The sequence below is a fragment of the Globicephala melas genome, unplaced genomic scaffold (assembly GCF_963455315.2).
Source record: "Globicephala melas unplaced genomic scaffold, mGloMel1.2 SCAFFOLD_631, whole genome shotgun sequence".
Classification (NCBI taxonomy): domain Eukaryota; kingdom Metazoa; phylum Chordata; class Mammalia; order Artiodactyla; family Delphinidae; genus Globicephala; species Globicephala melas.
In genome coordinates this window covers 35806-61916 of record NW_027207789.1, presented here as the reverse complement: position 1 = coordinate 61916, position 26111 = coordinate 35806, and the positions used below count along the sequence as shown (strand labels likewise).

General features: G+C 38.9%; 1 protein-coding gene across 1 annotated transcript; it reads right to left on the bottom strand.

The window, feature by feature from the left end:
- Positions 1–8894: 8894 nt before the first annotated feature.
- LOC132595272 (putative G antigen family E member 3) lies at positions 8895–10369 on the bottom strand. The gene is made up of 3 exons (XM_060293205.1): positions 10295–10369; positions 9784–9868; positions 8895–8977 (listed from the first exon to the last, which is right to left on the bottom strand). Exons 1-3 carry the CDS (start codon positions 10367–10369, stop codon positions 8895–8897), a joined length of 243 nt encoding a protein of 80 aa, XP_060149188.1.
- Between the last annotated feature and the right edge of the window lie 15742 nt (positions 10370–26111).

Sequence of the window (26111 nt, the reverse complement as noted above, 5' to 3'; positions counted from 1 at the left end):
AGTTTGGGAGTGTTCCTCCCTCTGCTATATTTTGGAAGAGTTTGAGAAGGATAAGTGTTAGCTCTTCTCTAAATGTTTGATAGAATTCGCCTGTGAAGCCATCTTGTCCTGGGTTTTTGTTTGTGGGAAGATTTTTAATCACAGTTTCAGTTACAGTGCTTGTGACTGGTCTGTACATATTTTCTATTTCTTCCTGATTCAGTCTTGCCAGGTTGTGCATTTTTAAGAATTTGTCCATTTCTTCCAGGTTGTTCATTTTATTGGCGTAGGGTTGCTTGTAGTAATCTCTCATGATCTTTTGTATTTCTGCAGTGTCAGTTGTAACTTCTCCTTTTTCATTTGTAATTCTATTGATTTGAGTCTTCTCCCTTTGTTTCTTGATGAGTCTGGCTAATGCTTTCTCAATTTTGTTTATTTTCTCAAAGAACCAGCTTTTAGTTTCATTGATCTTTGCTATCGTTTCCTTCATTTCTTTTTCACTTATTTCTGATCTGTTCTTTATGATTTCTTTCCTTCTGCTAACTTTGTGGGGTTTTGTTCTTCTTTCTCTAACTGCTTTAGGAGCAAGGTTAGGTTGTTTATTCGAGATGTTTCCTGTTTCTTAAGGTAGAATTGTATTCTATAAACTTCCCTCTTAGAACTGCTTTTGCTGCATCCCATAGTTTTCGGTCGTAATGTCTCCATTGCCATTTGTTTCTAGGTATTTTTTTAATTTCTTTGATTTCTTCAGTGAACACTTCATTATTAAGTAGTGTATTGTTTAGCTTCCATGTGTTTGTATTGTTTACAGATCTTTTCCTGTCATTGATATGTAGTTTCATAGCCTTGTGGTCGGAAAAGACACTTGATAAAATTTTAATTTTCTCAAATTTACCAAGGCTTGATTTGTGACGCAAGATATGATCTCTCCTGGAGAATGTTCCATGAGCACTTGAGAAAAATGTGTATTCTGTCGTTTTTGGATGGAAGGTCCTATAAATATCAATTAAGTCCATATTGTTAATGTATCATTTAAAGCTTGTGTTTCCTTATTTATTTTCATTTTGGATGATCGGTCCACTGGTGAAAGTGGGGTGTTAATGTCCCGTAGTATGAATGTGTTACTGTTGATTTCCCCTTTTATGGCTGTTAGTATTTGCCTTATGTATTGGGGTGCCCCTATGTTGGGTGCATAAATATTTACAATTGTTATGTCTTCTTCTTGGATTGATCCCTTGATCATTACGTAATGTCCTTCTTTGTCTCTTCTAATACTCTTTATTTTAAAGTCTATTTTGTCTGATATGAGAATTGCTACTCCAGCTTTCTTTTGGTTTCCATTTTCATGGCATATCTTTTTTCATCCCCGTGCTTTCAGTCTGTATGTGTCTCTAGGTCTGAAATGGGTCTCTTTTAGAGAGCATATATATGGGTCTATTTTTGTATCCATTCAGCCAATCTGTGTCTTTTGATGGGAGCATTTACTCCATTTATATTTAAGGTAATTATTGATATCTATGGTCCTATTCCCATTTTCTTAGTTGTTTTGGGTTCGTTATTGTAGGTCTTTTCCTTGTTTTGTGTTTCTTGCCTAGAGAAGTTCCTTTAGCATTTGTTATAAAGCTGGTTTGGTGGTGCAGAAGTCTTTCAGCTTTTGCTTGTCTGTAAAGGTTTTAATTTCTCCGTCAAATCTGAATGAGATCCTTGCTGGGTAATCTTGGTTGCAGGTTTTTCTCTTTCATCACTTTAAATATGCCCTGCCAGTCCCTTCTGGCTTGCAGAGTTTCTGCTGAGAGTTTAGCTGTTAACCTTATGGGGATTCCCTTGTGTGTTGTTTGTTGTTTTCCCCTTGCTGCTTTTAATATGCTTTCTTTGTATTTAATTTGTGACATTTTATTAATATGTATCTTGGCATATTTCTACTTGGATTTATCCTGTATGGGACTCTCTGTGCTTCCTGGACTTGATTAACTATTTCCTTTCCCATATTAGGGAAGTTTTCAACTGTAATCTCTTCAAATATTTTCCCAGTCCCTTTCTTTTTCTCTTCTTCTTCTGGAACCCTTATAATTCAAATGTTGGTGCGTTTAATGTTGTCCCAGAGGTCTCTGAGTCTGTCCTCAGTTCTTTTCATTCTTTTTTCTTTATTCTGCTCTGCAGTAGTTATTTCCACTATTTTATCCTCCAGGTCACTTATCCGTTCTTCTGCATCAGTTATTCAGCTATTGATCCCATCTAGAGTATTTTTAATTTCATTTATTGTGTTGTTCATCATTGTTTGTTTCATCTTTATTTCTTCTAGGTCCTTGTTAAATGTTTCTTGCATTTTGTCTATTCTATTTCCAAGATTTTGGATCATCTTTACTATCATTATTCTGAATTCTTTTTCAGGTAGACTGCCTATTTCCTCTTCATTTGTTAGGTCTGGTGGGTTTTTATCTTGCTCCTTCATCTGCTGTGTGTTTCTGTCTTCTCATTTTGCTTATCTTACTGTGTTTGGGGTCTCCTATTTGCAGGCTGCATGTTCGTAGTTCCTGTTGTTCTTGGTGTCTGTCACCAATGGCTAAGGTTGGTTCAGTGGGTTGTGTAGGCTTCCTGGTGGAGGGGACTAGTGCTTGTGTTCTGGTGGCTGAGCCTGGATATTATCTCTCTGGTGGGCAGCTGTACGTCTGGTGGTGTGTTTTGAGGTGTCTGTGGACTTCTTATGATTTTAGGCAGCCTCTCTGCTAATGGGTGTAGTTGTGTTCCTGTCCTCATAGTTGTTTGGCATAGGGTGTCCAGCACTGTAGCTTTTTGGTCGTTGAGTGAAGCTGGGTGCTGGTGTTGAGATGGAGATATCTGGGAGATTTTCACCATTTGATGTTATGTGGAGTTGGGAGGTCTCTTGTGTACCAGTGTCCTGTAGTTGGCTCTCCCACCTCAGAGGCAAGCACTGACTCTGGGCTGTAGCACCAAGAGCCTTTCATCCACACGGCTCAGAAAAAAAAGATAGAAAAAGTAGAAAGAAAGAAATAGTAGAAGTAGAAAGAAAAAAAGAAAGAAAGAAAGAAAGGAAGGAAGAAAGAAAGAAAGAAAGAAAGGAGGGAGAGAGGGAGGGAAGGAGGAAGGAAAGAAGGAAGGAGGGAAGGAAGGAAAAAAATAAAGAAAGAAAAAAGATAAAGTAAAATAAAATAAAGTAAGTTAAAATATAGTAAAGTTATTAAAATAAAAACTAATTATTAGAAAAAAGAAAGTAAAAATATTTTAAAAAATCAGCAATACAGATGGAGAGAACCCTAAGACAAATGGTGGAAGCAAAGCTATACAGACAAAATCTCACACAGAAGCATACACATACACACTCACAAAAAGAGGAAAAGGGGGAAAAAAATCATAAACCTTGCTCTCAAAATCCACCGCCTCAATTTGGGAAGATTCGTTGTCTAAAGGAGGGAAGGAAGGTAAGAAAGAAAGAAAGAAGATAAAGTAAAATAAAATAATTAAAATAAAAAGTAATTATTAAGAAAAAAATTAAAAAACAAACAATAGGGCTTCCCTGGTGGTGCAGTGTTTGAGAGTCCGCCTACTGATGCAGGGGACACAGGTTCGTGCCCTGGTCTGGGAAGATCCCACATGCCACGGAGCAGCTGGGCCCGTGAGCCATCGCCGCTGAGCCTGCGTGTCTGGAGCCTGTGCTCTGCAACGGGAGAGACCACAACAGTGAGAGGCCCGCGTACTGCAAAAAACAGACAAACAAACAAAAAAAAAACAAAGGACGGATAGAACACTAGGAAAAATGGTGGAAGCAAAGCTATACAGACAAAGTCTCACACAGAAGCATACACATGCACACTCACAAAAAGAGGAAAAGGAGAAAAAATCATAAATCTTCCTCTCAAAGTCCACCTCCTCAATTTGGGATGATTCATTGTCTATTGATGTATTCCACAGATGCAGGGTACATCAAGTTGATTGTGGAGTTTTAATCTGCTGCTTCTGAGGCTGCTGGGAGAGATTTCCCTTTCTCTTCTTTGTTCTCACAGCTCCCATGGCCTCAGCTTTGAATTTGGCCCCACCTCTGCATGTAGGTCGCGGAGGGCCTCTATTCTTCACTCAGACAGGACGGGGTTAAAGGAGCAGCTCCTTTGGGGACTCTGGCTCACTCAGGCGGTGTGACGTTGCACCAGCCTGAGGCGTGCCAAGCATTCTCCCGGGACCCTGGCAGTGGCGGGCTGCACAGGCTCCCCGGAAGAGGGGTGTGGATAGTGACCTGTGCTCGTACACAGGCTCCTTGGTGGCGGCAGCAGCAGCCTTAGCATCTCACGCCCCGTCTCTGGGGTCCGCCCTTTTAGCCGCGGCTCGCGCCCGTCTCTGGAGCTCCCTTAAGCAGCATTCTTAATCCCCTGTCCTCGCGCACCAGGAAACAAAGGGGGAAGAAAACGTCTCTTTCCTCTTCGGCAGGTCCAGACTTTACCACGGACTCCCTCCCGGCTAACCGTGGTGCACTATCCCCCTGCAGGCTGTGTTCACGCCGCCAACACCAGTCCTCTCCCTGCGCTCCGACCGAAGCCTGAGCCTCAGCTCCCAGCCCCGCCCGCCCCGGCGGGTGAGCAGAGAAGCCTCTCCGGCTGGTGAGTGCTGGTCAGCCCTGATTCTTTTTTTTTTTCCAAAAAGAAGAAAAAGACAAAAAAACGGATGGATAGAACCCTAGGACAAATGGTGGAAGCAAAGCTATACAGACAAAATCTCACACAGAAGCATACACATACACATTCACAAAAAGAGGAAAAATCATAAATCTTGCTCTCAAAGTCCACCTCCTTAATCTGGGATGATTCGTTGTCTATTCATGTATTTCACAGATGCAGGGTACATCAAGTTGATTTTGGAGCTTTGATCTGCTGCTTCTGAGGCTGCTGGGAGAGATTTCCCTTTCTCTTCTTTGTTCTCACAGCTCCCAGGGGCTTGTATTTGGATTTGGCCCCAACTGTGCATGTCGGTCGGTGGAGGGCATCTGATTTTCGCTCAGAAAGGACGGGGTTAAAGGAGGAGCTGTTTCTGGGACTCTGGCTCACTCAGGCCTGGGGGAGGAAGGGGCACGGTGTTCTGGGAGAGCCTGCCACGGCAGAGGCCGTCGTGACGTTGCACCAGCCTGAAGCGCTCCGTGCGTTCTCCCTGGGAAGTAGTCCCTGAATCCCGGGACCATGGCAGTGGAAGGCTGCAGAGGCTCCCCGGAAGGGGAGTGTGGATAGTGACCTGTGCTCACACACAGGCTTCTCTGTGGTGGCAGCAGCAGCCTTGGCATCTCATGCCTGTCTCAGGGGTCAGTGCTTTTAGCCGCGGCTGGCGCCCGTCTCTGGAGCTCCTTTAAGCAGCGCTCTTAATCCGCTGTCCTCACTCACCAGGAAAAACAGAGGGAAGGAAAAGTAACTTGCCTCTTCGGCAGGTCCAGATATTTCCCCGGACTCCATGCCAGTTAGCCGTGGTGCACTAACCCCCTGCAGGCTGTGTTCACGCCGCCAACCCCAGTCCTCTCGATGTGCTCCGACCAAAGCCCAAGCCTCAGCTCCCAGCCCTGCCTGCCCCGGAGGGTGAGCAGACAAGCCTCTCGGGCTGGTCAGTGCCAGTCGGCACCGATCCTCTGTGGGGGAATCTCCCCAATTTGCCCTCCGCACCCCTGTTGCTGTGCTCTCCTCCGTGGTTCCAAAGCTTTCCCCCTCCGCCACCCGCAGCCTCCGCCCGTGAAGGGGCTTCCTAGTGTGTGGAAACCTTTCCTCCTTCACAGCTCCCTCCCATGGGTGCAGGTCCCGTACCTATCCTTTTGCCTCTGTTTATTCTTTTTTATTTTGCCCAACCCTGGTACGTGGGGAGATTCTTGCCTTTCGGAAGGTCTGAGGTCTTCTGACAGCATTCACTAGGTGTTATGTAGGAGTTGTTCCACGTGTAGATGTATTTCTGGTGTGTCTTTGGGGAGGTAGGTGATCTCTGCGTCTTACTCTTCCGCCATCTTCCCCTCGTCCCTGACATATGGTCCTTATTCATCCATCTCCCTCTTTTCAGTTGAGTACAGAATGTTCCTCCTTGCTCCACCTTAGAGTACAGCTGTGGCCTACAGAACTGCTCAGTGCCTTAGGGTACAGCTGTGGGCTCCGCGCCAGCAGAGAGACTCACCACCTGTGGTGTCTATCACTGAGCATCTCCGATTCTGCATCATGCTGTGGGACTAGGGACATAGGGAGTTGACACAATGCTGATATTGCTTTTGCTTCCATAAGAAACATTTTAGACCTATTTGGGGTAGTTGTCTCCTTACCAGTCAAATCAATGGACATGTGGTAACTCAATCTAAAAACTTCAATAGTGCCCTTTATGGCCCTGTTAGCCACCACAGTGCTGTTTAAGGAATGCCTAACCACTTGACAGAGACTGTGGTATTGAGTTGTGTGGAGCACAAACTTAAGCCCATAGTAGGACTTTAAGGCAGCATTTGCCAGGCCTCTGTCATTTGTAAAACAACTTTAAAGTTGATGCCATGTCTGATAACTACATAACTTATTTAAATCAAATCAGTTTCTTGGCTCAAATTCATTTATAAAGTTAACCTATTATCCCAACCTGAAATTCAAAAGCAATATCATTTGCTACAGATGTAACTGCAAAAAGTAAAAAACCATGAACATTTAAACAAAAACACAGAATATAATTAATGGATCATATCCATTTGTACTGTAACTCCTTCTCTCTCTCTCCATATGTATCTGTGTATTTGTGTGTGTGTGTGTGTGTGTGTGTGTGTGTATGTCAGCTCACTTTTTCTTCACGGCAGTACTTTACTGTAAATATTAGATTATAATTTCTATTTTAGAAATAGATAAATACACGCAACGAATTTAAGTATTTTCCATCATCACACAGCCAGTATGTCAGAGCCAGGATTGAAACCAATGGCTATTTCATGCCATAGCTTTTATGGAGACAGAGTAGGTAGGACCCAAGTAATTTTCCCTCAGCAGGTCCCTCTGGTTCATTTCACTTTTTTTCTACCTAATCCTTCCATCCAGTTCTACAACCTAGGAACCTCTCACGTATTTTGTGGAAAATTAGGATACTCCAAATTTAGACACATTTTTCAATTGGACCACAGATTTTCAGTCCTGTGTTTGATCAGGTAAATATTTCTAAACTTCTGTAAGAGGGAGGAATAATTGCTGTTTATAATCACCTACCATTCTATAAGCAGAGTAGATTTTGAATGTAGTACTTTGTTGCAGAAGTGTTTTATTGAGGTGTAAGGGGCTCAGAGATGTAATGTAAAAACGTACTGTAATTTATCACATTAACCAATTAATGCAGAAATAAGGTGCTATGATTTCAAGAGATGCACTGTAAGTGTTTGATGAAATTCTACATATATTCAAGTTTAGTATACTTAGCAAAACAGGAACAGAATGGAACTACCTTATTTTGATAAAGTGTACCTATGAAAAAGCACAGTAAACATTATACTGAAATGTGAAAACTTTTACATTTCTGATCAGGATAAAGACAGGGATATCCACTAGTAAATAGTATTGGAGGGTCCTGTCCAATACCATAAATGAGAAGAAGAAATAAAAGGTATACTGTTCAAAATGGCAAAACCAGAACATTATTCAAAGATGATATGATTGTGTTATTTTTCAAATCCAAAAGGATCAATACATAAACTTCTGGAATTAATAAGCATATTTAGCAAAGTTGCTGGACAATAAGTCAGTTCACATTTTTCTCTATATACAGTCTCAAATACGTAAAAACTTGCAAAAAAGATACAATTTTCAAAAACATCAAATACCTGGGAATACATTTAATAAAATTATGCAAGAATTCTTTGAAGAAAGTTGTAAGACTTTATTGAGAGATGGTGAACAGTCAAATTTCCAACATAGGGACAGCGTACTTGGCTTCAGTCTACTTTTGTTTAAATCCGTGGTTGCCCTTCACCTATAATGAAAAGAAAATCGAGGCAAATTAATTTGCAGAACTTTATTTAACTGACTATAGCCATACAAAGGACACTACACTTTTGTTGGATTAAAGGCAGTCCCTAGGGGTGACCCTTTGGCTTGCATCCAGTTAATCTCTGTATAGATATTGAAGGTAAACTTTTAGTCATATAAACAGCAATTTGAATCACATCACTTTTTAGTGCAATAAGGAAACAAAGAGACTGTTCCAGTTCAGTGCAAATTTAATCAAATTAACTTATTTAAAGGTAGGTATAGGTAGAAAGGGAAAAATAACATACTTTCAGTAATAATCCAACCAAACATAAAACCTAAGGAAAAATATGTTTTCAATGTTTTCACGTGAAATAATATTTTGAATAAAAGATGTGCTTGGAACAAGCTAAGCAAAGTAAACAGAAAGGCCATTATTGCATTTGTTTTGTCTCTATTGTGGAAAAATGCAAAAATGTTTCTTTGGGATATTTTAGTCTTTATGTTGCTATTTTAAGTAGGGTAAACATTTGTCCCCATTATCACCCATTCTCTTGTCTCTACACACTTAAAAGCATTTCCATTTATACAAAGAAATTACATATCCACACTAGTTTTAAATCATTACCACTATAGATGACATCAAAATATAAACTGATGTTTACTATAATGTGTTTTTTTGAAAAGCAGGCCTTTATGAAATATCTGAAAATTATTAGTTGTTGACTAAATGACTTATACTCAAAAGTGAGAAAATACTTTTGGATCTTAAAACGCAATATAAATTTTACCCAAATGGTTCCCATCCTTGATGACTTAATATGACAGTCACTGTGGTCTGAATTGCCATTCTAATAACCTTTGTATGTGAAGTCTGTTATTAAAACAGCAGTAAAGTTACCTTTATATTAAAAAATATATAATATTTTAGAAAATAAAGACTCCATAATTTCCATCTTAATAGATATCAGGACCATCCCCAGGCTCATCCACAGTCTTCAGCAGAGGCAGTTCCTGTTGATCAGCTTCCATAGCAGGTCCTTAAAAATAAAAAGGTCATTATATTAAGATGTAAAACCATGAAATATGAACAAGGAAATAATAGTCATTCCCTCATCATTATGAAATAAAAGCCTAGATACTCGTATGGTAATAAATGTGATGCATAAGAATCCCAAGAGCATTAGCTTCAGGAGTCTGTTGCCAGAAAAAAGGAAAACAAGTTGTTCAAATATTACCCTTTCCTTCCTTACTCCAGGCTACCCCCAGAAATCTTAATTGTCCCTTTTGTACTAAGCTGTTATTGTACTTGTGTATTAAATCAGTGATTTGTTAGGGTCTTTCTGACTAGTTTATAAGTTTCAGACAGAAATTAGGTCTGTCATTGGCTCTGAGACTCCAAGCACTTAGTACATTACATGGCATGAGCAGGCACTAATAAATGTTGTGTGGGAAAAAGTCTTAAAAAATGAAAATATCAGCAAAATGGCAGGTTAGGTAGTCCCAAACTTTCATTCTCCCATAGAAACATAAATAAAATAACACACTGGCTGAACAAACTATATAGGAGCTCTGTAATGCACTCAAAGGTTAACATACGAAAGCCCAATGAAGAAAAAGCCACTTTCAGAATGTTAGGAAAGTTTTCTGACATTTTTCCTTGTCTTCACTCCACATTTTCCCCAGAGTAGTAGCAAGAATTGTTTGAAATATTTTTCTAATGTTTCTTTCCTCTTGAATCCGGTGTGTCATAATGCATGATGTACAAATACAACTCCACCACTCATAGACCCACAAGGACTCTTATCCCCTCTCTTTTCAACTTGAGCCACAGGTGCTCCTTCACCTTCAATGTCCTGAGCAGATATAGTATCCTGATTCTCAGACGGTGGTTCCTCTAGTTGAGGTGGTTTATCACTGGGCTGCTGAGCCTAGGGGTGTGATTTTGTTCACAAATTTTAAAAATCAATAATTTATGAATGTATATAATACATACATATATTTAATCATAAGTCTAAATATATTTTCCAACAGTAATACACACACAGACACACACACACAATTTTTTTCTTAATAAAATTGTTACTCTTCTCGCAGACACAAACTGTTTTAATCTACACTGAAATGGATGTGTGTAATCCATTATTGATAAGTATAGGACAACAGGTAGGAAACTTAAGAGCACACCCATCCAGGCAAGAACAGAATTTAATCGTCCTGGGTCAATGTTTTTTTCATGAGATTCCATTATCATTTTTTATCAATAAGGAAGACAATATGAATGTATATGTACTAGTTCAACAACAATAAATAAATTGATTCTGGTAATGGAAAACATTAAATGTTGAAGCACTCACAACAAGAGGCCCAACAACCTGGGAAGACTCTCTTCTTCCTGCAGATTTGGATCTTCTTCTTACATGCCCACTCATATTTCTCACTGAAAAAGAAATATTATAATTTGAAAACTACACGTAAGAGGATAGCTATATATGAACACTATGACAAAATGCTTATTTGTATTTAATACCAAATAAGCCTTTGTTTATGTGTGTGAGCAACAAACAGGAGTAGAAATCACCTTAAGACACATGGTAAAAAATGGGGGCTTTCCTAATGAGGTTTCATTTCACAACTGGACTCATCACGGAAACACTAGAAAATCAGAACTTGAGTGAATACTGGTTTTGCCATACCACATTTACTATGCACATGCCCGCAACCGCCAAATAAACTTTTGTGGGTGAGCATAGACAGGTTCATTCTTTTACATAGTGCCTATGGCTGCTTTCTCAAAGAACGACTTGCCCACTTCTCCCTTGGTACCCTGTTCAGGGCACTACAAATCTCGGTATGCAGTCACAACCTCACAGTGGTCCGACTTCTAGGCCTTTCCTTTACCGTCTGCCCTGCCTCCTGCCTGGGGCCCCACTGCAGACTCCGGATTCTGTGCTCTGTCGTCAGTTTCAGGGCCACCAGGACAAAGATACCTCAAATAGCACACCTAAGACTCACCCCTCTTTCATCTGACCCACTGCCCTCCACTGCCCACCACCCTCCCTCTCCCGCCAACAGTACGAGAGCCATGGCAGCCAGGACAGCTGTGAGGAGAATGTCGATGACCTCGAGGACCTTCCTCCACAGATGCTACAGATCACTCCATTCAACTCACAGGAAGCCCGCTGGCTTCCCCTCACACTTACACCTAACTCCTGGGAGTACTGCTATGAGTACTGGCTGAGTTTCACTGAGCGAGACCCTCTGCTGGCACAGCAATTGACACAGAAGATGGACGGCAAGGCGCATGCGTGTCAACGGACAAGCTTGCGGCACAAAGGATGTGCACAAAAACGTGCATGCATAGCAGTGGGCATGCGCAGGGAGTAGGTCTTGTGTGGCACAGCCTGAGGATTTCCCACTGCTACAGAGAGACCTGGAAGTTCAAGCCCTCCTAAGGCCCAAAGTGGACTTCAAAGAACTTTTGTTTTTCCTACCAACCTTTCTTCCATGTCCAGTAACTTTGGGGAAGATCAGCCCCAGGCTGCTCTTAGGGAAGGATGTGCCTTAGAAAAATCCACCGTGATAGAAATAAATATTAAGGATTTTAACACCTCTTTTAGACATGCTTTATTCAATAATTTTCTTTACTGCTGCTTGAGTTTTCTGTCATGCTTGCAATGAGCTTGCCCACTCCAATAGAATAGACACAATTAGTCTTTTTGGTTGCATTATTGTGTATTCAAACCCTTGATTGACCTGCACAAAGTAGAGTTAGGGATTAACCATAATTTCTTCAACCCTCATTTCTCCCACAGATTTGAAATGGCTCTTTCATTGTCGTCCACATTCCCATTCATTCTGTAATTCACTCCTTTCAATTTTCTTCCATTTCACTCTTTGTCTATACTTGTACCACTACCATCCTATTTTAATGGCTATAGTTTAATTATATCCGAAACACTAATACTCCCTCTCATTATTTCCACTTCCCCTGGCTTTTCTAGCACTCTTGTCTTTCAGATGAACATTTTCATCTTATGCAAAATATTCCCGTTGTGATACTAACTGGTATTGCATATAACTTACAAGTTTACTTAGGGAAAAATGCCATTTTTAATGATTTTATATTAACCTCATGGAACAATTTTTTTAAATGAAGGATTTACAATATTACATTAGCTCCCGGTGTGCAATGCAGTGATTCAATATTTTTATAGATCATTTATGCTCATTTAATGTTATTACAAAATAATGTCTATATTTCCCTGTGCTGTGCAATAGATGTATGCTGCTCACTTATTTTATAAAAGATAGATTGTCTCTTAATTCCCCACTCTATTTTGCCCCTCCCCCTCACCTCTCCTTATCAATAACCATTAGTTAGTTGTCTATATCTCTAAGTTGTTTCGGTTACACATATACATTCATTTCTATTATTTTTTAGATTCCACATATAACGGATATCATGCTTATCTTTCTCTATCTGATTTATTTCACTAAGCATAATACTCTCTAGGTCCATCCTCATTGCAGCAAATGGCAATACTTCATTATTTTTTATGGCTAATATTCCATTGTATGTATTGAGATATACCACATCTTCTTAATCCAATTGTCTGTTGATGGCTATTTGAGTTGCTTCTATTTCTTCACTGTTGTAAATAATGCTTCTATGAATATTAGGGTGTATGTATATTTCCAAATTACTGTTTTCATTTTTCTTCCAGTTATATACCCAGCAGTGGAATTGCTAGATCATATGGTAGTTCTATTTTTTTGTTTTTTGAGGAACTTCCATAATGTTTTCCATAGCAGTTGCACCAATTTACATTCCAACCAAAGATATACTAGGGCTCTCTTTTCTCCACATCCTCACCAATATCTGTTATTTGTAGAGTTTTTGAGGATAGCCTTTCTGATATGTATGAGGTTATATCTCATTGTGGTTTTGATTTTCATTTCTCTGAGAATTAGCAATGTTGGGCATTTTTTCATGTGCCTATGGTCATTTGTATATATTGTTGGGAAAAATGTCTATTCAGGTCTGCCAATTTTTAATCAAGTTGTTTTTTGCTTTGATATTGAGCCCTATGAGCTGAATATATATATTGGATATTAAGCCCATATTGGTTATATCATTTGCAAATATAGTTTTCCCATTCAGTAGCTTGTGTTTTCAGCTTGTTCTTCATTTCCTTTGCAGTGTGAAGCTTTTAAGTTTAATTAGGTATCACTTATTTATTTTTGTTTTTGTTCCTTTTGCTTTAGGAGATATATCCAAAAAAATTGCTACAGTTTATGATAAAGAGTGTTCTCCCTACACTTTCCTCTAAGAGTTCTATGGTTGCTTGTCTTACATTTAGGCCTTTCATCCATTTAGAGTTTATTTTTCTATAGGTGTGAGAAAATATTCTAATTTCATTGTCATAGATTAATTGACCATAATTGCATGGGTTAATTTCTGGGGTCTCTATTCTGTTCCATGGATGTATATATTGTATTTGTGACACTAATATACTCTTTTGATCACTGTAGCTTTGTAGCATAGTTGGAAGTCAGTAAGCTATATACATCTTGCTTTGTTCTTTTTGCTCAAGATTGCTTTGGGAATTCAGAAATCCATATACATTTTAGGATTATTTGCTCTAGTTCTGTGAAAAATGCCATGGGTATTTTTAATAGTGAGTTCATTAAATCTGTAGATTGCTTGTGGTAGTATGGACATTTAAACACTAATTCTTCCAATCCATGATGACAGGCTACAAATGCATTTCTTTGCATCATCTTAATTAATCATCTATTTTTTTAATAGTGTTCAAATTATAGGTTTTTCACTTCCTGGGCTAAGTTTATTCCTCAGGTTGTTTCCTTAATTTCTCTTTCATTTTTAAAATTTTTATTTTGCTTAATTTTTTTAAGTTTCATTGAAGTATAGTTGATTTACAATGTTGTGTGAATTCCTTCTGTACAGCAAAGTGACTTGGTTTTATATATATATATATATGTTTTCATATTGTTTTCCATTATGGTTTGTCACAGGACCTATTTTTTTAATTTAGTTTTTATTTTATACTGGAGTATAGTTGATTTACAATGTTGCATTAGTTTCAGGTATACAGCAAGGTGATTCAGTTATACATATACATATATCCATTAGTTTTAAGATTCTTTTCCCACATGGGTTATTACAGAATATTAAGTAGAGTTCCTTGCGCTATACAGTAGGTCTTTATTGAATATATATTTTATGCATAGTGGTGTGTATATGTTAATCTCAAACTCCTAATTTAACCCTGTCCCCAACTTTCCCCTTTGGTAACCATAAGTTTGATTTCTAAGTCTCTTTATGTTTTCTAAATAAATTCGTTTCATTTCTTTTAGATTCCACATGTGATATCACATGATATTTGACCTTTTCTGTAAACTTACTTCACTTAATATGGTAATCACTAGGTCCATCCATGTTGTTGCAAATGACATTATTTCATTTTTTCATGGCTGAGTAATAGTCCATTTCATATATGTACCACATCTTCTTTATCCATTCCTCTGTCAATGGACATTTAAGTTGCTTCCATGTCTTGGTCATTGTAGATATTGCATCTATGAACATTGGGGTGCATGTACCTTTTTGAATTATGATGTTCTCTAGATATATGCCCAGGAGAGGGATTGCTGGATGATACGATAGTTCTATTTTTCGTTTTTTAAGGAACCTCCATACTGTTGTCCATAGTGGTTTTACCAATTTACATTCCCACCAACAATGTAGGAGGGTTCCCTTTTCCCACACCCTCTCCAGAATTTAATGTTTGTAGAGTTTTTGATGATAGCCATTCTGACTAGTTTGAGGTGATACCTCATTGTAGTTTTGATTTGCATTACTCTAACGATTAGAGATGTTGAGCATCATTTCATGTGACTGTTGGCAATATATCTTCTTTAGAGAAATATCTATTTAGGTATCTTGCCCATTTTTTTATTGGGTTGCTTGCTTTTTTGATATTGAGCTGCATGAGCTGTTTATATTTTGGAGATTCATCCCTTGTTTGTCGCTTTGTTTGCAAATATTTTCTCCCATTCTGTGGGCTGTCTTTTCATTTTGTTTATGGTGTGCTTTCCTGTGCAAAATATTTTAAGTTTAATTAAGTCCATTTTTTTACTTTTGTTATCATTTTCTTTACTCTAGGAGGTGGATCCTAAAAGATATTTCTGCAATTTATGTCAAAAATTGTCCTCTCCCTTATGTTTGCTTTTCAGAGTTTTACTGTATCCGGTCTTACATTTAGGTCTTTCCTTCACTCTGAGTTTATTTTAATGTATAGTGTGAGGGAGTGTTCCAATTCCATTGTTTTACATGTAGCTGTCCAATTTTCCCAGCATCACTTATTGAAGTGACTGTCTTTTCTCCATTGCATATTCTTGCATCCTTTGCCATAGATTAATTGACTATAGATGTATGGGTTTATTTCTGGGCTTTCTATCCTTTTCCATTGATCTATATTTCTGTTTTTGTGCCAGTACCAGACTCTTTTGATGACTATATCTTTGTAGTATAGTCTGAGGTCAGGGAGCCTGATTCATATAGCTCCGTTGTTCTTTCTCAGGTTATTCAAGATCTTTTGTACTTCCCTACAAATTAAAAATTTTTTGTTCTACTCCTGTGAATAATACCATTGGTAATTTGATAGGGATTGTATTGCATCTCTCAGATGCTTTGGGTAGTATCGTCATTTTCACAATGTTGATTCTTCCAATCCAATAACATGGTATATTTTTCCAACTGTTTGTGTCATCTTCGATTTCTTTCATCAACATCTTATAGTTTTTGGAGTACAGGATTTTTCCTCCTTAGGTAGGTTTATTCCTAGGTGTTTTATACTCTTTGATGTTATGGTAAATAGATTGTTTCCTTTATTTCTCTTTCGGGTTATTTGTCATTAGTGTATAGAAATGCAAGAGATTTCTGTGTTTTAATTTTATATCCTGCCACTTTACCAAATTTATTGATGACCTCTAGTAGTTTTCTGGTAGCATTTTTAGGATTTTCTATGGCATCTGCACACAGTGACACTTTTATTTCTTCTTTTCCAATTTGGATTTCTTTTATTTCTTTTTCTGCTCTGATTGCTGCTGCTAAGACTTCCAAAACTATGTTGAATAAAAGTGGTGAGAGTGGACATCTACCGTAGGTCCCTCATCTTAGATGAAATGTTTCCTCTATGCCAACATTCTGCAGAGATTTTGTCATAAATGAGTGTTCAATTTTGTCAAAAGCTTTATTTGCATCTATTGAGATGATCATATGTTTTTTTAAGCATACATAGCATATTTTCATTAAAAATAGGTCTATTTTCCAAAACCAAAAGGTGAAAACACTGGCATTGTTTTACATTTTCAAAAATCTCTTTAATTTCTGGAATAATAGAAAGGTAGATGAGTTTTAATATCTGCTTTTGCATTCAATCTGTTACATTATTTTGGCTGAAGTATATGAAGAAAATCAAGTCTCAAACAGAAATACTTTGAAAAGGAAAGAATATATTTCACAAAATGTTCTGCATTCTTTAATATGACACCAAAACTCAACATGTGATATGTGGGGACTCTGAGGCCGTATCAACATACTTCTCACACTCTATCACATTATTGTACATTGACTTGTATCTTGCACTTATGAGTTAAGTGATGCTTATAATATTATGCATTGCTCATTCGGAAAATACCGTTCACTGGGTTACACAGATCTTTTAAGCACTGACATATTTCATTATACAATACGAAAAAATCTCCTTCATTTGTATAACCACTAATGTCACAATATTTAAAATCTTCAAGGGATAGAGAGCTGAAAAGCTTACAGTGGCAAAGACAAGTTTTCCATTATCATTTTCACTTGAAAGCTTGACTTTCATTATCAGCAAAAATAATTTCAGTTGAAGTATTTTTCCTTGAAGTGGGAACCGCATTTTTTTTTTTTTTTTACATCTTGACGGGAGTATAATTGCTTTAAAATGATGTGTTAGTTTCTGCTTTATAACAAAGGGAATCAGTTATACATATACATATGTTCCCACATCTCTTCCCTCTTTCTGCTCCTTCCCTCTCACCCTCCCTATCCCACCCCTCTAGGTGGTCACAAAGAACCAAGCTGAACTCCCTGTGCTTTGCAGCTGCTTCCCACTAGCTATCAATTTTACGTGTATATATGTCAATGCTACTCCCTCGCTTTGTCACAGCTTACCCTTTCCCCTCCCCATATCCTCAAGTCCATTCTCTAGTAGGTCTGTGTCTTTATTCCTGTCTTACACCTAGGTTCTTCATGACATTTTTTTCTTAATTTCCATATATATATGTTAGCATACGGTATTTGTCTTCTCTTTCTGACTTACTTCACTCTGTATGACAGACTCTAGGTCCATCCACCTCATTACAAATAGCTCAATTTCCTTTCTTTTTATGGCTGAGTAATATTCCGTTGTATATATGTGTCACATTTTCTTTATCTATTCATCTGATGATGGACACTTACGTTCTTTCCATCTCCGGGCTATTGTAAATAGAGCTGCAATAAACATTTTGGTACATGACTATTTTTGAATTATGTTTTTCTCAGGGTATATGCCCAGTAGTGGGATTGCTGGGTCATATGGTAGTTCTATTTGTAGTTTTTAAGGAACTTCCATACTCTTCTCCATAGTGGCTGAACCAATTCACATTCCCACCAGCAGTGCAAGAGTGTTCCCTTTTCTCTGCACCCTCTCCAGCATTTATTGTTTCTAGATTTCTTTTTTCTTTTTTGGGGGGAGGGACAAGGTTTTTTTTTAAACAACTTTATTGGGGTATAATTGCTTTACAATGGTGTGTTAGTTTCTGCTTTATAACAAAGTAAATCAGTTATACATATACATATGTTCCCATAACTCTTCCCTCTTACATCTCCCTCCCTCCCACCCTCCCTATCCCACCCCTCCAGGCAGTCACAAAGCACCGAGCTGATATCCCTGTGCCATGCGGCTGCTTCCCAGTAGCTATCTACCTTACGTTTGTTAGTGTGTATATGTCCATGACTCTCTCGCGCCCTGTCACAGCTCACCCTTCCACCTCCCCATATCCTCAAGTCCGTTCTCCAGTAGGTCTGTGTCTTTATTCCTGTCTTACCCCTAGGTTCTTCATGACATTTTTTTTCTCAAATTCCATGTATATGTGTTTGCATATGGTATTTGTCTTTTTCTTTCTGACTTACTTCACTCTGTATGACAGACTCTAGGTCTATACACCTCATTACAAATAGCTAAATTTAATTTCTTTTTATGGCCGAGTAATATTCCATTGTATATATGTGCTACATCTTCTTTATCCATTCATCCGATGATGGGCACTTAGGTTGTTTCCATCTCTGGGCTATTGTAAATAGAGCTGCAATGAACATTTTGGTACATGACTCTTTTTGAATTTTGGTTTTCTCAGGGTATATGCCCAGTAGTGGGATTGCTGGGTCATATGGTAGTTCTATTTGTAGTTTTTAAGGAACCTCCATACTGTTCTCCATAGTGGCTGAACCAATTCACATTCTCACCAGCAGTGCAAGAGTGTTCCCTTTTCTCCACACCCTCTCCAGGATTTATTGTTTCTAGATTTTTTGATGATGGCCATTCTGACTGGTGTGAGATGATATCTCATTGTAGTTTTGATTTGCATTTCTCTAATGATTAATGATGTTGAGCATTCTTTCATGTGTTTGTTGGCAGTCTGTATATCTTCTTTGGAGAAATGTCTATTTAGGTCTTCTGCCCATTTTTGGATTGGGTTGTTTGTTTTTTTATTTAGCTGCATGAGCTGCTTGTAAATTTTGGAGATTAGTCCTTTGCCAGTTGCTTCATTTGCAAATATTTTCTCCCATTCTGAGGGTTGTCTTTTGGTCTTGTTTATGGCTTCCTTTGCTGTGCAAAAGCTTTGAAGTTTCATTAGGTCCCATTTGTTTATTTTTGTTTTTATTTCCATTAATCTAGGAGGTGGGTCACAAAGGATCTTGCTGTGATTTATGTCATAGAGTGTTCTATGTTTTCCTCTAAGAGTTTGATAGTTTCTGGCCTTACATTTAGGTCTTTAATCCATTTTCAGCTTATTTTTGTGTATGGTTTTAGGGAGTGATTTAATCTCATACTTTTACATGTATCTTTCCAGTTTTCCCAGCACCACTTATTCAAGAGGCTGTCCTTTCTTCACTGTACATTCCTGCCACCTTTATCAAAGATAAGGTGTCCATATGTGCGTGGGTTTATCTCTGGGCTTTCTATCCTGTTCCATTGATCTATCTTTCTGTTTCTGTGCCAGTACCATACTGTCTTGATTACTGTAGATTTGTAGTATAGTCTGAAGACAGGGAGCCTGATTCCTCCAGCTCCTCTTTTCGTTCTCAAGATTGCTTTGGCTATTTGTGCTCTTTTGTGTTTCCATACAAATTGTGAAATTTTTTGTTCTAGTTCTGTGAAAAATGCCAGTGGTAGTTTGATAGGGATTGCATTGAATCTATAGATTGCTTTGGGTAGTAGAGTCATTTTCACAATGTTGATTCTTCCAATCCAAGAATATCGTATATCTCTCCATCTATTTGTATCATCTTTAATTTCTTTCATCAGTGTCTTATAATTTTCTGCATACAGGTCTTTTGTCTCCTTAGGTAGGTTTATTCCTAGATAATTTTTCTTTTTGTTGCAATGGTAAATGGGAGTGTTTTCTTCATTTCACTTTCAGATTTTTCATCATTAGTGTACAGGAATGCCAGAGAGTTCTGTGCATTAATTGTGTATCCTGCTACTTTTCCAAATTCATTGATTAGCTTTAGTAGTTTTCTGGTAGCATCTTTAGGATTCTCTATGTATAGTATCATGTCATGTGCAAACAGTGACAGCTTTACTTCTTCTTTTCCGATTTGGATTCCTTTTATTTCCTTTTCTTCTCTGATTGCTGTGGCTAAAACTTGCAAAAGTATGTTGAATAAGAGTGGTGGGAGTGGGCAACCTTGTCTTGTTCCTGATCTTAGTGGAAATGCTTTCAGTGTTTCACCATTGTGAATGATGTTGGCTGTAGGCTTGTCATTTATGGCCTTTATTATGTTGAGGAAAGTTCCCTCTAGGCCTACTTTCTGCGGGGTTTTTTATCATAAATGGGTGTTGAATTTTGTCAAAAGCTTTCTCTGCATCTATTGAGATGATCATATGGTTTTTCTCTTTCAATTTGTTAATATGGTTTAGCCCATTGATAGATTTGCGTATATTGAAAAATCCTTGCATTCCTGGAATAAACCCCACTTGATCATGGTGTATGATCCTTTTAATGTGCTGTTAGATTCTGTTTGCTAGTATTTTGTTGAGGAGTTTTGCATCTATGTTCATCAGTAATATTGGCCTGTAGTTTTCTTTCTTTGAGACATCCTTGTCTGGTTTTGGTATCAAGGTGATGGTGGCCTCGTAGAAGGAATTTGGGAGTGTTCCTCCCTCTGCTATATTTTGGAAGAGTTTGAGAAGGATAGGTGTTAGCTCTTCTCTAAATGTTTGATAGAATTCGCCTGTGAAGTCATCTTATCCTGGACTTTTGTTTGTTGGAAGATTTTTAATCACAGTTTCAATTTCAGTGCTTGTGATTAGTCTGTTCATATTTTCTATTTCTTCCTGATTCCATCCTGGCAGGTTGTACATTTCTAAGAATTTGTCCATGTCTTCCAGATTTTCCATTTTATTGGCATAGAGTTGCTTGTAGTAATGTCTCATGATCTTTTTTAGTTCTGCAGTTTCAGTTGTTACTTCTCCTTTTTCATTTCTAATTCTATTGATTTGAGTCTTCTCCCTTTTTTCTTGATGAGTCTGGCTAGTGGTTTGTCTATTTTGTTTACCTTCTCAAAGAACCAACTTTTAGTTTTATTGATCTTTGCTATTGTTTCCTTCATTTCTTTTTCAGTTATTTCTGATCTGATTTTTATGGTTTCTTTCCTTCTGCTAGCTTTGGGGTTTTTATGTTCTTCTTTCTCTAATTGCTTGAGGTGTAAGGTTAGATTGTTTATTCGAGATGTTTCCTGCTTCTTAAGGTGGGCTTGTATTGCTATAAACTTCCCCCTTAGAACTGCTTTTGCTGCATCTCATAGGTTTCGGTCGTTGTGTCTCCAGTGTCGTTTGTTTCTAGGTATTTTTTTATTTCCTCTTTGATTCTTCAGTGATCACTTCATCATTAAATAGTGTATTGTTTAGCCTCCATGTGTTTGTATTTTTTACATATCTTTTCCTGTAATTGATATCTAGTCTCATGGCGTTGTGGTCGGAAAAGATACTTGATACAATTTCAATTTTCTTAAATTTACCAAGGCTTCATTAGTGACCCAAGATATTATTTATCCAGGAGAATGTTCCATGAGCACTTGAGAAAAATGTGATTCTGTTGTTTTTGGATGAAGTGTCCTATAAATATCAATTAAGTCCATCTTGTTTAATGTATCATTTAAAGTTTGTTTTTCCTTATTTATTTTCATTTTGGATGATCTGTCCATGGGTGAAAGTGGGGTGTTAAAGTCCCCTACTATGAATGTGTTACTGTCGATTTTCCCTTTTATGGCTGTTAGCATTTGCCTTATGTATTGAGGTGCTCCTATGTTGGGTGCATAAATATTTACAATTATTATATCTTCTTCTTGGTTCGATCCCTTGATCATTATGCAGTGTCCTTCTTTGTCTCTTCTAATAGTCCTTACTTTAAAGTCTATTTTTTCTGATATGAGAATTGCTACTCCAGCTTTCTTTTGGTTTCCATTTGCATGGAATATCTTTTTCCATCCCCTTACTTTCAGTCTGTATGTGTCTCTATGTCTGAAGTGGGCCTCTTGTAGACAGTATATATAAGGGTCTTGTTTTTGTATCCATTCAGCTAGTCTATGTCTTTTGGTGGGAGCATTTAGTCCATTTACATTTAAGGTAGTTATCGATTTGTATGTTCCTATTCCCATTTTCTTAATTGTTTTGGGTTCGTTATTATAGGTCTTTTCCTTCTCTTGTGTTTCTTGTCTAGAGAGTTCCTTTAGCATTTGTTGTAAAGCTGGTTTGGTGGTGCTGAACTCTCTCAGCTTTTGCTTGTCTGTAAAGGTTTTAATTTCTCCATCAAATCTGAATGAGATCCTTGCTGGGTCAAGTAGTCTTGGTTGCAGGTTTTTCTCCTTCATCACTTTCAGTATGTCCTGCCACTCCCTTCTGGCTTGTAGGGTTTCTGCTGAGAGATCAGCTGTTAACCTTATGGGGATTCCCTTATGTGTTATTTGTTGTTTTTCCCTTGCTGCTTTTAATATGCTTTCTTTGTATTTAATTTTTGACAGTTTGATTAATATGTGTCTTGGCGTATTTCTCCTTGTATTTATCCTGTATGGGACTCTCTGTGATTCCTGGACTTGACTAACTATTTCCTTTCCCATATTAGGGAAGTTTTCAACTATAATCTCTTCAAATGTTTTCTCAGTCCCTTTCTTTTTCTCTTCTTCTTCTGGAACCCCTATAATTCGAATGTTGGTGCGTTTAATGTTGTCCCAGAGGTCTCTGAGAGTGTCATTAGTTCTTTTCATTCTTTTTTCTTTATTCTGCTCTGCAGTAGTTATTTCCACTATTTTATCTTCCAAGTCACTTATCCATTCTTCTGCCTCAGTTATTCTGCTATTGATCCCATCTAGAGTACTTTTAATTTCATTTATTGTGTTGTTCATCGTTGCTTGTTTCATCTTTATTTCTTCTAGTTCCTTGTTAACTGTTTCTTGCATTTTGTCCATTCTTTTTCCAAGATTTTGGATCATCCTTACTATCATTATTCTGAATTCTTTTTCAGGTAGACTGCCTATTTCCTCTTCATTTGTTAGGTCTGGTGCATGTTTATCTTGGTGCTTTTTCTGCTTTGTGTTTTTCTGTCTTCTCATTTTGCTTATCTTACTGTGTTTGGGGTCTCCTTTTTGCAGGCTGCAGGTTCGTAGTTCCCGCTGTTTTTGATGTCTGTCTCCAGTGGCTAAGGTTGGTTCAGTGGGTTGTGTAGGCTTCCTGGTGGAGGGGACTACTGCCTGTGTCGTGGTGGATGAGGCTGGATCTTGTCTTTCTAGTGGGCAGGTTCACGTCTGGTTGTGTGTTTTGGGGTGTCTGTGACCTTATTATGATTTTAGGCAGCCTCTCTGCTAATGGGTGTGATTGTGTTCCTGTTTTGCTAGTTGTTTGGCATAGGTTGGCCAGCACTGTAGCTTGCTGGTCGTTGAGTGAAGCTGGTTGCTGGTGTTAAGATGGAGGTCTCTGTGAGATTTTCACCATTTGATATTATGTGGATCTGGGACTAGTCTCTTGTTGACCAGTGTCCTGAAGTTGGCTCTCCTACCTCAGAGGCAGAGCCCTGACTCCTGGCTGGAGCACCAAGAGCCTTTCATCCACACGGCTCAGAATAAAAGGGAGAAAAAGTAGAGAGAATTAGTAGAAGTATGAAAAAAGAAAGAAAGAAAGGACGGAAGAAAGAAAGAAAGAAAGAAAGAAAGAAAGAAAGAAAGAAAGAAAGAAAGAAAGAAAGAAAGAAAGAATGAAGGTAAAGTATAATAAAGTTATTAAAATTAATTATTAAGAAAAAAAATTTTAAAAAAACCATGGACGGATAGAACCCTAGGACAAATGGTGCAAGCAAAACTATACAGACAAGATCTCACACAGAAGCATACACATACACATTCACAAAAAGAGGAAAAGGGGAAAAAATCATAGATCTTGCTCTCGAAGCCCACCTCCTCAATTTGGGATGACTCGTTGTCTATTCATGTATTCCACAGATGCAGGTACATCAAGTTGATTGTGGAGCTTTAATCCGCTGTTTCTGAGGCTGCTGGGAGAGATTTCCCTTTCTCTTCTTTGTTCTCACAGCTCACAGGGACTCAGCTTTGAATTTGGCCCTGCCTCTGCGTGTAGGTCGCTGGAGGGCGTCTGTTTTTTGCTCAGACAAGATGGGGTTAAAGGAGCCGCTGATTCGGGGGCTCTGGCGCACTCATGCCGGGGGTGGGGGTGGGGAGGGAGGGGCACTGCATGCAGGGTGGGCCTGTGGCGGCAGCGGCCGTCGTGACGTTGCACCAGCCTGAGGCCCGCCGTGTGTTCTCCCGGGGAAGTTGTCCCTGGTTTCGGGAACCTGGCAGTGGCGGGCTTCACAGGCTCCGCGGTAGAGGGGTGTGGATAGTGACCTATGCTCGCTCACAGGACCCTTGGTGGCGGCAGCAGCAGCCTTAGCGTCTCCCGTCCGTCCCTGGGGTCCTTGCTTTTAGCCGCGGCTCGCGCCCATCTCTGGGGTCCGCACTTTTAGCCGCGGCTGGCGCCCATCTCTGGAGTTCCTTTAAACAGCGCTCTTAAAACCCTCTCATCGCGCACCATGAAATAAAGAGGAAAGAAAAAGTCTCTTGCCTCTTCGGCAGGTGCAGACTTTTCCCTGGACTCCCTCCCGGCTAGCCGAGGTGCACTAACCCCCTGCAGGCTGTGTTCACGCTGCCAACACCAGTCCTCTCCCTGCGCTCCGAATGAAGCCGGAGCCTCTGCTCCCAGGCCCGTCCGGCCCGGAGGGTGAACAGACAAACCTCTCGGGCTGGTCAGTGCCAGTCGGCACCGATATTCTGTGCAGGAATCTCCCTGCTTTGCCCTTCGCACTCCTGTTACTATGCACTCCTCCGCGGCTCCGAAGCTCCCCCCTCCGCCTCCGACAGTCTCCACCCGCGAAGGGGCTTCCTAGTGTGTGGAAACTTTTCCTCCTTCACAGCTCCCTCCCACTGGTGCAGGTGCCAGCCCTATTCTTTTGTCTCTGTTTTTTCTTTTTTTCTTTTGCCCTACCCAGGTACCTGGGGAGTTTCTTGCCTTTTGGGAGGTCTGAGATCTTCTGGCAGCCTTCAGTAGGTGTTCTGTAGGAGTTGTTCCACATGTAAATGTATTTCTGGTGTATCTGTGGGGAGGAAGTTGATCTCCGTGTCTTACTTTTCCGCCATCTTCCAGGGACAAGCTGTTTCTAGATTTTTTGATGATGGCCATTCTGACCGGTGTGAGATGATATCTCATTGTAGTTTTGATTTGCATTTCTCTAATGATTAATGATGTTGAGCATTTTTTCTTGTGTTTTTGGCAGTCTGTATATCTTCTTTGGAGAAATGTCTATTTAGGTCTTCTGCCCATTTTTGGATTACGTTATTTGTTTTTTTGTTATTGAGCTGCATGAGCTACTTATAAATTTTGGAGATTAATCCTTTGTCAGTTGCTTCATTTGCAAATATTTCCTCTGATTCTGAGGGTTGTCTTTAGATCTTGTTTATGGTTTCCTTTGCTGTGCAAAAGATTTGAAGTTTCATTAGGTCCCATTTGTTTATTTTTGTTTTTATTTCCATTTCTCTAGGAGGTAGGTCAAAAAGGATCTTGCTGTGATTTACGGCATAGAGTGTTCTGCCTATACTTTCTTCTAAGGGTTTGATAGTTTCTGGCCTTACATTTAGGTCTTTAATCCATTTAGAGCTTGCTTTTGTGTATGGTGTTAGGGAGTGATCTAATCTCATACTTTTACATATACCTGTCCAGTTTTTCCAGCACCACTTATTGAAGACGCTGTCCTTTCTCCACTGTACATTCCCGCCTCCTTTATCAAAGATAAGGTGACCATATGTGCGTGTGTTTATCTCTGGGCTTTCTATCCTGTTTCATTGATCTATCTTTCTGTTTCTGTACTAGTACCATACTGTCTTGATTACTGTAGCCTTTTTGTATCATCTGAAATCAGGGAGCCTGATTCCTCCAGCTCCGTTTTTCGTTCTCAAGTTTGTGTTTGATATTCGGGGTCTTTTGTGTTTCCATACAAATTGTGAACTTTTTTTGTTCTAGTTCTGTGAAAAATGCCAGTAGTTGTTTGACAGGGATTGCATTGAATCTTTCGATTGTTTTGCATAGTAGAGTCATTTTCAAAATATTGATTCTTCCAATCCAAAACATGGTATATCTCTCCATCTATTTGTATCGTCTTTACTTTCTTTCATCAGTTTCTTAGAAATTACTGCATACAGGTCTTTTGTCTCCTTAGGTAGGTTTATTCCTAGATATTTTATTGTTTTTGTTGCAATGGTAAATGGGAGTGTTTTCTTGATTTCACTGTCAGATT